Source organism: Drosophila willistoni, assembly GCF_018902025.1.
Source record: "Drosophila willistoni isolate 14030-0811.24 chromosome 2L unlocalized genomic scaffold, UCI_dwil_1.1 Seg196, whole genome shotgun sequence".
Lineage (NCBI taxonomy): Eukaryota > Metazoa > Arthropoda > Insecta > Diptera > Drosophilidae > Drosophila > Drosophila willistoni.
The window spans coordinates 6,625,644-6,641,453 of NW_025814048.1; the positions used below are offsets into that span (position 1 = coordinate 6,625,644).

A 15,810-nucleotide genomic window follows, 5' to 3' on the forward strand; every position below is an offset into this window, starting at 1 on the left:
GAAAGATGAAGTGGAATACGGTAATATAGTTTAAAAGTTTAAAGAAATCAAAAGAAACAGTAAACCAAAACAACAAATAGAAAATGCTTTTCATATCCACTTCGAAATTTATCAATCAAATCAACAAGTAAAAAAGAACTTTTGTAGTTAGTTTAACCCTTGCAGAGGGTTTTATAAAATTGGTCGATCTTTGTAACGCACAGCAGGAGACTTTTCCGATTTCATAAAGTATATATATTCTTGATCAGCATGGGAAGCTGAGTCGATATAGCCATGTCCGTCTGTCTGTTTTGTATAGTTCACAATTGTCATTCAAATTGCTTTTATTCAACTCTTCTTTTAGAAATCTCTGTTCAGGTTCCTTTGGTAATTATTCAGCTTTGCATTTTTCCAGTATTGCTTATAAAAGTTAAAGTTTAGAGCATACTTTTAGGCTTTTCGTTCTGCAGTTCCTTAATGTAATACAGCTTTTCATTACACAACACGACAATCTTTAAAATTTCTGTCTCTTTTAAGAATATGTTTTTGTAATTTTCAGTTTAATTCATTTAAAAATAATCCTCATATCCTCAAATCATAATACCCATTTCAATAAGGAAGATATCCATTTGAAATAATTAAGCTATAGTTTATTTTCATTGTCTATTTTGCTAACTTATCAAAATAGTCTTAAACTATCTGAATTGAAAAAGAATTTCTGAAGATAACTTCTGTGATCCACTCATTTTGCTGTGACTGTACCTGAGAGCAATGTAATTCATTAAGTTGATTCAATGCTAAAGTGATTAACATAAATGATTTTCGAATTGGACTGAGAATCAAATCAAATTGCACAGATGTTTATTCAGACACGTCAGTCAAGATATAGACATTTGTTCTGCAATTCGTAACGAAAGTCTTTTGGAATCTTATTGAACAAGTCGAACATTTTTTAAGTCCCCCTTCCCAACACGCAACTGGCATCACATTATTAGCCAATTAGCTAAATTATAGCCTACTCGTAAAATGTCCTTTTAGCTAAAAAATAAGGACAATTGTCCCCTTGATCCATCCAATCAATTGCAATACATTGGCAGGGTGTTAAATGGCTAAATAAAAGGCATTTGTCCAGCACTTTGCGGTACAGTTTCAAGTGGTCTTTGTCTCGATTCTCACCCACCACCAATTGCCGCAATGCCACGAATTGAAGAGATTGCCTTGGTGAGCATAAATATACGGATTTGGAAATATCTGGCTATATTGTATCCGAACGGAGAGAACAATTGGCGCAAGTATGCCTTCGTGCTGCCAGTTTGCCTGATGAACATATTGCAGTTCATCTATTTGCAACGCATGTGGGGCGATCCCCCAGCATTCATATTGAATGCGTTCTTCTTTTCGGCCATATTCAATGCTTTGATGCGTACATTGCTGGTCATTGCGAAACGTGTACAGTTTGAGGAATTTTTGGGGGAACTGCAACGGTTATATGAAGTTATATGGGCAACCGAAGATGACATTTGTTGCGGCATATTGCAGGAGGCAGAACGAGAAGCACGTGACATAGCTATTTTCAATTTGTGTGCATCCTTTCTTGACATTACGGGTGCTGTGGTCTTTTCCCTTTTTAGCAAGGACAAAGGTGAGTCGATTGAGGGCTGGATATATTCCAGTCATTCCACATGCTCTTCTCGTTCTTCTCTTCTCACATTACAGTGCATCCGTTTGGCATTGCTTTGCCTCAGGTGGACATGACACGTTCGCCAGTATATGAAATTTTCTATATACTTGAAATACCCACTCCGATAGTCCTTTCGATAATGTATATGCCTTTTGTGAGTCTATTTGCTGCTTTTGCTCTCTTTGGTCGTGCCATGTTGCAAATGTTGTCGCACAAATTGTCGCGCATAAAGGACCTAAAGACATCGGAGGAACGTTATCAAATGCTCACCCGTTGTATTGACTTTCATTCAAATGTCGTAAAGTATGACTGAAATTTCAAATTTCATGTTTCAATTGAATTTCAATTAAAATTCTTTTCTTTTTCAGATATGTACGGATGTTTAATGATTTGGTCACTTTTATTGTGGGTGCTGAGGCCATCATCTTTGGCTCCATCATATGTTCCCTGTTGTTTTGTTTGAATTTGGTGAGCAATTCATTATATGTATATTCACTAAATATATTTTACTTTGGCATTTTAATACGAAAAACATAATCTTTGCATCTTTTGAACTTTAAAGTTAGTTGAAACTGACCAACAACTTAATTTTCCTATCTCTATCTGGTTCATTATTCCATTATTAATGTTTGATCTTATAGATACACTCATCTACTCAAATGATATCGGTTATTATGTATATCTTTACCATGCTTTATGTTCTCTTTACCTACTATAACAGAGCACAAGATTTGGTTGTTGAGGTAAATATAATTTATTTTAAAAATATTTAGTTATAACCATTTAATATCTTGTGCCAAAGAGCAATCATGTGTCTGAGGCTGTCTATGATGTGCCATGGTATGAGTGTGATATACGTTTTCGCAAAACTCTTCTGATCTTTTTAATGCAAACTCAAAGGACATTGGTGGTGAGTATTTTTTGCTTTTCATTTCATTTTCCTTTTTAATTTTTTTTCGCTTCTTTTTGGATTTTGTAGACCAGATTTTAATCCTAGTCTTTTGGCTTTATGTATACGCTCCATTTCATTTCATCTCTCGACAGATAAAAGTTGGCAACGTTTACCCCATGACTTTGGCCATGTTTCAGAGTTTGTTGAATGCATCCTATTCCTATTTTACCATGTTGCGTGGCGTGACCAACAAATGAGCTGGAAGCCCCTAACCAAAAAAGCGAGAGGACAGAGTGAACCGAAAAAGGAAGTTGCCAGCAATCTGAGTAATGCAAAAAGTTGTTGTTGTTGTTTAGCCTGGGATGGCATTTGCATATGTTCGTACACGTTCACGTTCTCGTTCTCATCCTCGTCGTCGTCGACGTCATCGTTTGAAAGGATTTAATCGGACTGCTGGTAGTTTTGTAGTTGTTCGTGTTTAGAGAGTAGTGTTGGCATGTAGCCCATAGAATGTAGAAGTAGCTCGGTCGAGAGTCCTTTGGCTTCTCTAGCTGCCAGGCAAATATCTAGTTTGTTGCATTTTCCTAGGCACATGTTTTTGTTTGCTTTAAAATCTCCCTCCATCCGCCTGCTTTTTCTCCTTCACACAAATAAACACCCTACAATAAGAATGTTTTTCAAATTGGTTGCAGCTGTTTAGCAAGCCAAATGTATGTAAATTAAGAAATCAAAACGAAAATGTATATCTACTTTATGTACTTTGGGAATTATGCAAGTTCAATTTCAAATTGATATTATGCATTCATCAAAAGACTTAGTTTAAGTCCATATAATTTGCAGGAATGTGCTAGGTAAGGCTACAAATTTCTTAATAGATGAGTACTATGGCGATTGCAATTCAGTTGATATGGCCTTCAATTTGAGGATTATATCTTTGACTTGATAATATATTATTTATCTGTTGACAATTTTATTTAGTGTTTAGTAACCTCGTCTTAGCTTGCACAAAATTATTAAATGAAAAGCATAATGTTATAGTATATTGCCTTAATTTGTATTTTCCGCCTAAAGGTTTCTTACATATTTTAACAATTGTGACCTAAGAAATGAAATTGTCTACTTGCACTTTAGCACAAATATTTCTCTCAACTCTCACTGCTGAAATCTCATAATTAAATAAAATTAGATTTTGTCTTAAATTGAATCAATTAATTAGCTTATGGAATTTGTTTTAGTTTACGAATTGTATGTACTTAGCCTTAAACTCTGGCAAATTCGATTTGCAATGCTTTCGCTTAGGTTATAAATTAAGCATTGCATACTCTTAGGCGGCAACATGAAAATATTGCAAATTTGCATATTTTAGTCTTTTTGTTCTGTTGTTAATTAAAAAGCCTGTCTAAAAACTAGTTGTCTGGCAGCAATAGCAATTTAATTACCATTAGTCATGTCCTTTATTATGCAAATAAAAAGCAGGAGCAACAACAACAGCAAAAATAGCAGGAAAACGTTTAAATGACCGAACAACAACAACAACAACAGCAATAACAACTTAATTTAAAATTCATTATAACTGACACCGAACTAGTTAAACAACAGTGGAAGCAGCAGCATCGGCAGCTACATAAAACAAAAGGACTACTAAACAAGGGTGCGCTTGATAAAATTGAAATGAACGGCGAATGGCGAACTTGAAATACGCAAATAAACTTCAAAGGACTTGAAACGTTAAGAGGACCCCACGCTGTGTGTGTGTGTGTGTGTGTGTGCGGGCTATGTGTAGTATGCCTTACACATAAATAACAGCAAGCCAGTGGGGCTTTTGAGGCGCCTCTCCATTTTCGTTGCTCATGGCGTATACTTAATTTTATTATGAGGTGTCAAGTGGGGAGAAAGGATCTAGATGACTTTCGCCCATTGTTTGTGTAATTTATGTATGTGGCTTCTGTGTCGCTACCAGCCATTTGGTGGCGTTGCCGCCATCGGCATTGGCGGACCCTGCAGGTGCAGGTAAACGCCTATAGGTCACGCCTCCAAACAAACTGAATTTTGCATTTTGCGGTTTCAGCGGGGAAAATGTAAACTTCCTTTAGGCTTTTGGTTTTTTTTTCTTGTTTCCTTACTTTTCCTCGGCTTCTCTTTTTATTCTTTTTTTTTTATAGTTTTGTTGGAGGGAATATGCAAATGTGGCAGGAAATGTAAATGCGCCACCCGCGAGCCTCAACACGGAGTCGAGTCGAGTGTCCTGTTGCCTGTCTGCTGCATAAAATTAACAAGTTTTTGGTTTCGCTTTTTGTGATATAAATGGGAACGCGGTGGCAACTGCTACTGTCATTCCGTACGGTTTTCCTTTCCCATTTTACCCATTTACCTATTTTGTAAAACGGGGCGTCAAAGGTGGCGGCTTTTGTATAATTGAATTCATATGCATCAGTGAAGGCAAGGCACAAACACACCCCCAACTCCACACGCACACACCAAACCACATGCCACCCTTTTCACCTCCCTTGGCTTTTTGTGATAAAAAGCAGGGGCGGAATTTTCATTGTAAATGGATTTTCAATTGCGGTTTTGCCACATTTTGCATAAATTGTCGTAATGAGTTTATTTCCAGCCTCAGTTTCAGCATCATCCAACGATAGCAAGTGGCTTCATTTGGCCTCCCACCATGTCCTTTTTCTCTCACATATTTTGCAAATTGTCAACTGGCTGTCATCCAGTTGACAGTTGTATTGACAGTTGTTGCTTTTACTGTTAATTTTAATTGTGGCATTTCGTTTCTGCCCGTTGACAGTTGATCATTATGATGATGATGGCATTTTGAAAATGAAATATTGTTGCCTGTTTTGTGGTTGAGTTGAAGAAAGGAATGTCATTTAGTTATTTTCAATAAACAAATATTAGGATAAAGAGATTAAAGGAAATTTAATGTACACAATTAAAAAAGTCAAGCACTTGATTAAGACTTATGAATAATAAACTAAAACTTGATCATCATCCAGGTCGTTTAAAAGTCATTTAATTATCAATTATGACATGATGATAAATGATTTTTATGATGTATTTTTGGAAAATGAGAAATGTTTAACTGTTCAGGACTTAAAGATTATTTTTAAATTCATCAGTTTTGGAAATCAGTTTTCCATAATGGAAATTTGAAAAGGAGACGACTTCAAAACAAAGAAAATAAACGTACAACAGAATGATGAATAAGTTTTGATTAGAAAGCTTTTCTCGTATAATTTATTACATTATAAGATTTTGGTCTTCATATTTGAATTATAGAAAAGGTCAAATCAATGTTTAGTTAAATAAATCTTGGCTTTTATTTGATTTTTGATTTCTATAAGATTTTACTACCAATTACTATTTTAAAATTTATTCACTAGATCGGATTATTAATGCTTTTTGAGTATAGGTAGATCTTTATCTGTTTTTATTTTCACTATTTTTAGTGTAAACCCATTGGTTCCTTATTCAAGTCGATTACTTTGTGATCTCTAGTTATTGCTAAGCAAACAGAAATGTAAATTACGCCCATCAACTGCACGTAAGAGTGCAATCCATTGAGTCATCATATTTAAATCATGAGTCTATTGTCCTTTAGGGTCATTTGCAAATCTCTCATAAGCAAAGCATTCATTTTCCAATTATTTATTGATGACTATTTTCCTTTACCACCTCCCCCACAACCTCTCTGAAGTCTCTACACCAGCAGTCAATGGCAATAAATCCTCAGATACCCATTCCTACTTATTTTCATGGCTCAGCTGCCAGAGTCTCTCTCGACTAACAACTACAACCACAACAACTGTCCATGTCTAGCTAGAGTCATGTGTGGGTTGGTGGGTTGTGTCTGGCTCCTGCAATGGGCTACAGCCTGCGTCTGGTGATGGTCCTTTGGAAAATATTTGTATTTTCACTTTTGATTTATTATTGTCATTGCCATGTGTAAATTGGCAAAGCAAAGGTGCAAACAACAAGCAAAGCAACTACAAGGAGCAATAGCAGTAGCAGTAGCAGTAGCAACAACAAACGCATGCACATCCGCATCCTCATGGATGCTGGTATACCCAGCGTTGACAAGGACACATTATGTTTAGAGCAAATGTATGGTAATTGCGGCATTGAAACAAGTAATTGAAGTGCAACTCCAAATAGATAGCCAACTTTGTGGCTGGCCCTGTGGCTGGCCAAACTTTTGGTCACAATCTCCAATAGAGTTTTAGTTTTCCTCTCTTGTTGTCTTTTGCCAACTGAAAAGGTCATTAGAGTTGCTAATTACACGAGCAAATTAAACGCGAAACGCAGTGGGGGGGGTCTTTCTTCGTCTCTTTTGCTCACAGTCAAATGCCATTGCCAATTACTTCCGCTTCTATGCAATTTCCGGTTGCTCAGGTTAGGAGTTGCTAGCAAAGAGGAGGAAGAAGTTGCTGGCTGTTAAGCAGCTTTGTCAAAACAGCGACAACTTTATATGGACTGGAGTAACAGACGCCAAGGCTTGCCAAATGAGAAAAAGAACAAGGATAATTACTTGGCAGGCTTTTGCTTCATGCTTCGTATTTTTATTTTTGGTTTGTTGTTGTTATTTTTGTCCACCACAAAGTAGGAAATTAGAAAATAAAAACTCACAAGCGGAAAATTGAAATCTCTCTCTTTCTCTCTCTCGCTCTGTTTACTCATTTCATTCTCTTAAAGTCATCTTAAAGGGTTCAACCTCGAAGGCATGTAAAGAAACTTTATCAGAATGCTTATCAGACAGCAAATGCAAAATTCCTGTTTACCAAAAATTCACATCCCCTTCTCCAACACAGTAGAGGGGAGGGGTGAGCGAAACTTGAACTAACTGAAAACCTGGCCAGACTGTGGAGACATTTTCTACATTTTTGACTGTCTGCTAAGCCTCCACCAGCAGGCAGCATATCGTGAATGGATGTGTATGTTCGTTGTCTGCCGCCCTGCAGCCACATTTAAATTTGCCGCCAAGTTTTACCTACGGTTTGACACCCAAAACACCGACAGAAGCAGCCTCTCCCACCACCCACCAAAAGCACCCCTCTTGACTGTGATTTTATGCTTTATAACTTTCGATATCCGAATGGCAAACAACGTTTAGCGCTTACCTGACAGGCTGGTTGCAAGTGTTGCCTTACCACCTGAGGGTGGTGGCGCCACACGTAGGGCCAGACTTTTGGGCCATGTTTACAGAGCGAAAGCTTGTTATTTCTTTTGGTTTTTATTTTTTTTTGATTGTGAAACTCTTTGGCAGTCTCATGGCATATGCATACATCAAATATTTATGCCCATATTTTTAGCTATTTCGACAATGAGTTAAATCTGCTGGAATGCCTGTCTATACATAGGGAAAGGGTGCGTAGAATGGCGAACATGGTGAGGGAAGGGGGCATGTTTGCTGAGCCCTGAGCCTGCCATAATAAAGTTTAAGCGATAAACGATTTTTGCAAATCAAATTACTGACATAACCAAGTTGATAGGGGGGAAGAGAAATGGAAGGACTGATGTGAAGTATATCGTAACAGAGTTGCGAGACTCAGTTAGATGATGGAGGTTGAAATTTGATTGTGGGGAAATACAAATGGCTGCCTCTCTAGTTTGATCAAGCGTTTCCGTCAGAAATGTAACATTTTAGATTGTTGATTTTAAGGAATGTTAAAGCTAGATATTTGCTACATATTTGATTTACCAAAAAAAATTGTGTTGATTTGTGTAGATTATCCTGACAGAATACATAAATGCATCGACAGACCTAGGGAAACTGCAATTTACTCCTAAAAGTATGCAATAAGCTGGAATAGTATTAAATTTTTGCAACAGATTTATAACTTTTTGTATGCCTTGTAATGTTATAATTGTATACAAACAGAATTTTGTACAACTTCCTTATTTATTTCGAAAAGCGAATCCTTGAACTGCTTATGGCATACTTTTGGGAGCAATCCACCTAAAATAAATGTAAAAGCTAATGTAAAATGGGCAATATAAAAAGTAATAAAAAATTAACTTCTAAAGTCATAAGATTCTTAAATATACTGAAGAACTCACGTAAATTAAATTTTATACAAGTGTTTACAGATTTTTAGTTGTCCTGTCGATTGGTAACAATGCCCAAGGACAAATATACGAGAATGTTTGATTAATATCCAACTGATATCAATATTGATAAGATCTCAACATGGGCAGTACACGTCTTTATCTTACTTATCTTGATTCTGAACCTCACCTGTATATCAAATTCAATTTTCCCACAATTTTTATTTATTTTGTGTTCAGATGGAGTTTTTCTTACAAAAGTTTTGTTTGATTTGTCTAATCCTTTTGTTTTTTTTTTTGGAGTTCCCACTCCAAAATCTACGAGCTTCTCTTTAAACTCTCACATGGTATACTGTTATGCTTTGTGGTAATTAAAAACCCATGAAAGCAACAACCACAAACGCCTGAGCAGACATCAGAGAGACCACCGGAACCCAAACCCAAGCCAAGGCTCTGTCCTTTGTGTATATGTGGTAAAATAAACATGAAGCGTATTGATGGCAAAAAGGAGACAGAGACGTAACATGAAAATGAAGCAAAAACTTTCATATCAATTTTAAGCCAAAGTAATGAAAAAGTAACAACAGCAAAAGGAAACATGAAAAATAAAAGGAAAGGAAAGAGAATGGGAGCAAAAAAAAAAAGGAGAAACGATTGCCATAGACAAAGCATATTTGCACGCAGCTGGAAGGACTCCTACAACCAGCTCCAACTGCTTGATGATGATATTGTTGGCGACGTAACAGCCAGTTCACACACACACACACACACACACACACAACGTAGCAATGCTCTTGCCCATTTTCCACGCTATTTCGTTTCGTTTTTTTTATATTTTGGGCACTTCTAAGGATGCTGTTTACATTGTCCTGCCAAAGGGACTCCACAATGAAATGAAATTAAAAACCAATAAAAAGCGCTGCACGAAATTAAAAATTATGTTTTTCCTTCTCTTTTTTAACGTCGACAACAGGACAACAACAACAACAACAACAGGAAATAAACATTTAACAAAAATATAAAAAAAAGTACCACAATTTTTGTTACAAACATGCATAAAAATGTTTAAAGTAAAAGTAAAGTTTTTTCTTTTTACATTTGAAACTTTTACAATTAACAAAAGCAATAAAAAGTTGAGTCGAGTTGAGTCGAATCGAGCTCAGTTCACAGTCCAAAGGCCTATGCATTTCGATAATTGAATATTTCAGCCCAGGGGCGGATTATGTCGATGGAATGGGAACCAGAGCAATTCACATCAAAAAGAAAAGAACCTCTCAATACGTAAATGAAAATTGCTCTTCAAGGGAAATGCAATGTGCTTTATTTCATTTCATCACTAAAATCATTCAAAGTAAAAGAATTTAAAGTTTCAAAGTGAGAGCCAGAGGCAAGGACTTGACATATTATATGGGAAAGTTTGAAGTTAAAGCCATTAAAATGTTTAGGCGTCTTTAAAATGCGGAAAAGAGGAAAAGGAAGTATAGTAGTTAAATTGATAGATGAAAATATAAAATATAGATTTTTTAGATTGAATTTCTAGTTGTTAGAGCCAGTTCACCCTTTTTTTTTACTGATTCGTTCCCGTTTTGTTTAGATACACCCAAAGGAATTTATTTTACAAAAAGTGTAGCATACATTTGCGCGCACATCAATAATTTGCTGGGCCATGGGAAATCGTAAAACTTTCACTTGACTGCCTCAATTAAACGGCGCGAATTTGGGCAAGGTAATTTATTTAATTTACTACCTTTACTAACAGACTCGCCCCCACTGTCTCCTCCTCCTCCCCACCCATCACTTCCGGCCAAACTGTTCGCCTAACTCCACCAGCCCAAAACTGCATAGCTATGAATAATTTAAACAAATCGCTGGTTGCCTGACTGTCTGTGTTTTGTCCTGTTCCCTGTTCACTGTTCCTATCCCTGTCTGACTGCGATGTACGTGTCGCCTTGTTGGATTAGACTGAAGCATTTGCATATTTTAATTATTTAGATTGTTGTATGGAGCTACTTAGGTGGCGAACACAGACACGACAAAACTTAATTAAAAGCGCCTGTTTTTCTTTTTCGGGTTTTCGGTTCTTATTTTGTTTTGTAAAAACATTTCCTATTGATAGGCTTTGTCTGGCAAAACATATGGCTTTCAAAATTATATATATACATAGATAGAATTTCAGTTGACAACTTTAACCAAATTCATAGTAAGTTTAAGGCTAATCCAATTTCAACCAAAAACACATACAACAGATTTTGTGGCCAGGCAAAGAGCTTTGGCAATAAACACATTACTAACCCTATATATATTTGTTTATATGTATGCCTTGCCTCGATCATAAATTCATAATGAAATATGAAGGCAAAGCTCAAAAAGAGATACTGCAAACATAAGCAACAACAAGGAACTAGCAATACAAATACAAATACAAACTATAATAAATACGCAACAATGTAACCAACGAGACGAAGACCAAAGGCAAAGGAGAACTAAAGTCTGGTTTTTGCCAAAAACCAACAAGGAGAAAAAAATATATATATAAACGGGGCGGGGGCTGCAACCGAATATAGTAGTAGTAAAGTCTGTGGCATTACTTTTATGATTATTTGTGGCATTTATTGTGGACAGTGGCTAGAGACTAGTTGCGGCTGTCTTTAATAACTGCCCCAGCTTGCCACGGTTTTGGTGTGGCTTCGCTTGGCTCACATATGGAGTGTAGTCTGGTTCATGTCCGGTCCGATGCGATCCAAGTCAGCGTGCAGCTTTAATTAGATTTGCACATTAGATGAAGGCGACTTGGCTAATGATACGTGGGTAACTAGTATGGGAACTTGTATTCCAAGCACGCAATGCACTGTGGCTAAAGACTCGACAAAAGGTAAATGAAAAGTATTTATTAACAATAGTCGGGCTTTACGGTGATGTTGAATATTGATTGAAAAGATCAGAGTATAAAATTTAAATATTTCTTAATAAAATTTTTGAAAATTATAATATAATAAATTATATCATATTAATACTTAAACTCTGTAATTTATTCTAGTCTTGGAACGAGTGAGGTGTAAAAAAAAGGAATAATAATTACTTAATTTAATACTTGAAATTTTGTACAGTTTTTTAAACATTTTTGTAGACTAACTTTGACTAACTTTGATTGAAGTTCTCATCAAAATGCTTTTAGGTTTGATTATTGAACCACTGTGACCTGAAGAACCTGTTTATGGTCAGCCTGTTGGACACTATATACTATACAATGTGATAAATACCAGAAGAGGACTTTCTCCATCTCTCTTTCGCTGTAACAGTTGCCTACTGAGAGGCAGGATATGTGTCCGTGTGTGTGTGTGTTTGTGCCACTCATCAATAAGGCTTAATTTAATTCGAGGCTTGCCATTTTTTTAGCATTTTTTTTTGCTATCTCTTTAAGTCAGCTTCAAGGCTCACCCTTAACCGCCCTCAACCGCATCCTGCACCCGGTATGCCCGCCCCCACACTTTCCGTTAGGTCCACACGTGGCCACCGAATGATTATTATTAGTTATGATGATGTATCCTTTTAATGTCTGCAAGAGGGGGTGCAGGATCTCACAGTCCTACAAATATTAATAATTGTTTTTTTTTCTATTTTCTGCCTTCTGTTTCTGTGTTTCTGTCTGTGTTGTTGGGGGGACGTCTGCGTAACACGCTAAAAATTAATTAAACGTTCTAGGCGAAGGGTGTAAATATTTTTATATGTGTTTTTTTTTTTTGCTCGGCCATTTCGTGGTTATTTATGCGCCGAGGCCATTTTTGGCCAGGCCCCTGAAAATGGCGCTTGGTTTGGATACTTCTCCTCCTCCAAACTTGATTCATTGTTGGTGTTGTTGCTTTTGTTGCACGCACTCATATTGGCAATTTATATTTGTATTAATTAATGGCCCAGTAAACAATTGCTGAAAGCTGTGCCATTAGTCCAGCAGTCGATGAGTGAAAAAGTGAGCCATAGAATGATGTGGGCTTGGAGAAAATTGTTGTAATAATAAGCTGCAGCTTTTGTGCACATAAATTATACAAGGTTTTTGTACTCCTTTTTGTTTTGGCGAGTTAATAACATTTTCTCTTCTGAAATTGTGTTAAATTGACTTTTAGTTATTTGTTTGCCAAAACAGAAAAATAATCACTTTTCGACTAGACTATTATAAATCCAAGTCGTATAATTTATGGATGCTTTTTAAACGAAAATATAAAGTTAATTAAAATTCCTTCTCAAAGTGCATCAGGGGATAAAATTTTAAAGAACAATTTTGAGGAGTAGTAAAATATAAGTTCACCTAAATGTTTTATAGCTCTTAAGCATGAGTGCGACATTGATAAATAAAAAAATGTTTTATGTTTTTGGCTAAGATAAAAATATAATGAGAAGTTATTCGAAATATAAAAAGTAATAAGCTTTAAATTTTTTATTTTTAAACAATTTGTTTGTAAAATTCAAGAAAAAAACATAATACATCAGCAGATAAATATATATGTATAGATATTTTAATTGAGAATGAGGAGTAAAGATCATCTGGCCAAACTCGTATAAAAACAATTAATTAATTAATTAAGTACTTAATAATGAGAAACGTGAAAAAATAAATTTAACATAATTCTACTCTATTTTATAACGTCATGGCTCAATATGTTTCTAGTCAATTATTTTTAGTTTTTTAACATACATAGGTATTATTTACCAACTCCAATAATTCATTTACATTCCTGGCCTGTTTTCGTTTAGGAGTCAATTTCAATTGGAATTTTGTAAAAATTTCGCACGGTTTTTGAACTTGCTGTTCTCAATTTTCGTTTTCGAAACTAAGTTCGTTCTCTATTACCATTTTGGTATAAATTTTAAGTGCAAATCCTATGAAAAAAAACTAGGGATGCTTTTGTTAATGTTTGTAAACTCATCTGATTCTAATCCTTGCAAATGAATTTAATTTTTACACCATTGGTGAACATATATTTTACAGCGAATTTATTTGTCGCTTATTGTTAACCATAAAAAGAACATTTCAAGTGCTGCCACACTTTTAACATTACATTTTTTGGCCTATTTCATGAAAATTAATGGTTGAAACGAAATTATCCACTAATACTTAGAATTGTTCTCAACATATTACAGATAAATAGAAAAATATTAAAAAGCAGCAATTTTTATGAATTTATAAGACAATTTGCAAATACTTCTCATTTCATTGAATCGAAGGCAAACGATTTGAATAAAAATAATTTGGCTTGGAAACGAGAATCAAATTCGATTCTGCAAAAAAAACATTCGGAATCGGAAATGAAAACTAATTTTTTTGTAAATTATTTGAGAAGCTTTTTTGCTGAATAAGTAAAGAAAGAAAAAATATAACCATGCTAAAGAGCATTTGTCTAAAGAGCCATTTGGTTTGGTACTATTTTGCGGGCTTAAAAATCTTTTTCAGTTTAATTCAATTCCTTTTCGGGAAATTAATGACATTGCAAATTTCGTCTATTCACAAACTGATATATATATAAAGTTAAAGGAATTTCTACAATCAGGCCATAAGTCTGGCCTGTTCTTCTTTTAAAAATTAACAAAATGATTGGCTAATGACTTTTTAGCCAGCTGTTAATGGTTGTAGAAGGAATATACCAATTTATTGTCCTCGTTACCTTGTTAAATGTTCCCTTTACTTTTTCAATTGCTCAATTTGGTTTCATTTTTTGGGCTTTAATGCAAATGATATTATTTGTATATTTAAGCAAATAAACTTCATTGTAATAAAAACTCTCGAAAGCATATTGAAAATGCGTAAAAAGCGCAGTCCTCTTTTGTAAACGGCTGAACAATAAAAGTCGCCATAGTCGCTGCATTGTGGCATTGAGCCTGTTGGTGACGTTTGTTTGTTTGTCCTTGCCTCTTCCACAACCACTTGCAGCCCTGAAAATAAGTATAGCAGCTGCACGTTCCACAATTTGTATGTAATGGTGTGCGTGTGTGTGTGTGTTGGTGTATTGGTGTGTGTGGTTTTGGTTTTCTGGTTCGGGCTTTTCGGTTCATGATAAAAATGAGCGTCGGAAATGCGAATATAAATTTTGCCATATCTGATGTACAACTGTTCATATACATGTTTGTGTGTGTGTGAGAGTTTGTTTCTGTGTATGCGTGTGCCAGGATAAGCGTAATGGTTGCATTGCATTTGCCAGGATGCCAGCCAGACAGACACTGGGACAGAGAAAGAGCAGCATGTATGGTAGATGGAGAATTGTACAGGACAGACCAATACCAATCATCAGAAGTATGCAGAGAGGAAACGGCAACGGAAATGACATGCAATAAAACACAAAGGCACCCGCCCACATGCCCCCACGCCCACGCATCGACCAGCAAAGCAAAGTGAAAGCAGTGAAAGCTCTCCCCCTGAACCATTGTCTGGTTGTCCCCGCTGTGGATTATAACGAAAAATGGCATCTAACAACACGAAAAATCTATCTAGTAAATGCATCTGCTTGCCTCTCAAACTTTCAGTCAGAACTTTACAAAATTACAATTGCAAAAGTTGCGTGCTTCGTGGCAGAAGCAAAGAAGAAAAAGGACGAATCAGGTACAGAGTGTGGGCACTGATACAGAGTAATACCGCAGCTGTCCAGTAATCAGATTAGAGATGACACCATGATGGACATTTTGTTCGTGCCACGAAACAGGGATAACATTTGAGTTCAATTTTAAAGTGATGCAGCTAAAGAGGGCAACTTAAACTTTATACAATAAAATCAAAAGAACTTGAAAAACCTTTTTCAATAGTATACAGACAACTCAAATTTTGCACTAACTATGGTATTAAGCAAGAACTATAAATATTGCCCTTTATATTCGTTATAGGATTTTGCCCGTACACTGGTTGTCTTAAGAATTTCTCACAAAAACTATTTACACTCATATTGTGGAATATTCTCTTAAACTATAAATTCGGTTAAATAAAACTTCAAGCAAAACTTTGACTTTAAAACATACAATTTTGAGAACTTTTAATTAGATAAATTGCTTTTGAGAAACAATCTAAACCTCTTTTGTATTGTTCTGAAAAGCTTAAAAATAACACATTAAAATTGACCAAAAATATAATTTTTATTTCTCATTTAGATATTTGAGAATGTAAAAAGAATCTTTAGCAATGTATATATATAAATAGTATCGAATTTCATTTTATGTGATAATTTGC

At 35.5% G+C, this 15,810-nt stretch overlaps 1 protein-coding gene across 1 annotated transcript; it reads left to right on the forward strand.

Annotated features, from left to right (window-relative positions):
• Window positions 1–1,173: 1,173 nt before the first annotated feature.
• LOC6640275 (odorant receptor 43a) lies at window positions 1,174–2,931 on the forward strand. The gene is made up of 6 exons (XM_002063154.3): window positions 1,174–1,621; window positions 1,696–1,963; window positions 2,029–2,128; window positions 2,302–2,403; window positions 2,463–2,570; window positions 2,705–2,931. The coding sequence occupies exons 1-6, from the start codon at window positions 1,174–1,176 to the stop codon at window positions 2,807–2,809; spliced, it is 1,131 nt and encodes a 376-aa protein (XP_002063190.1). The 3' UTR covers window positions 2,810–2,931.
• Window positions 2,932–15,810: the final 12,879 nt, after the last annotated feature.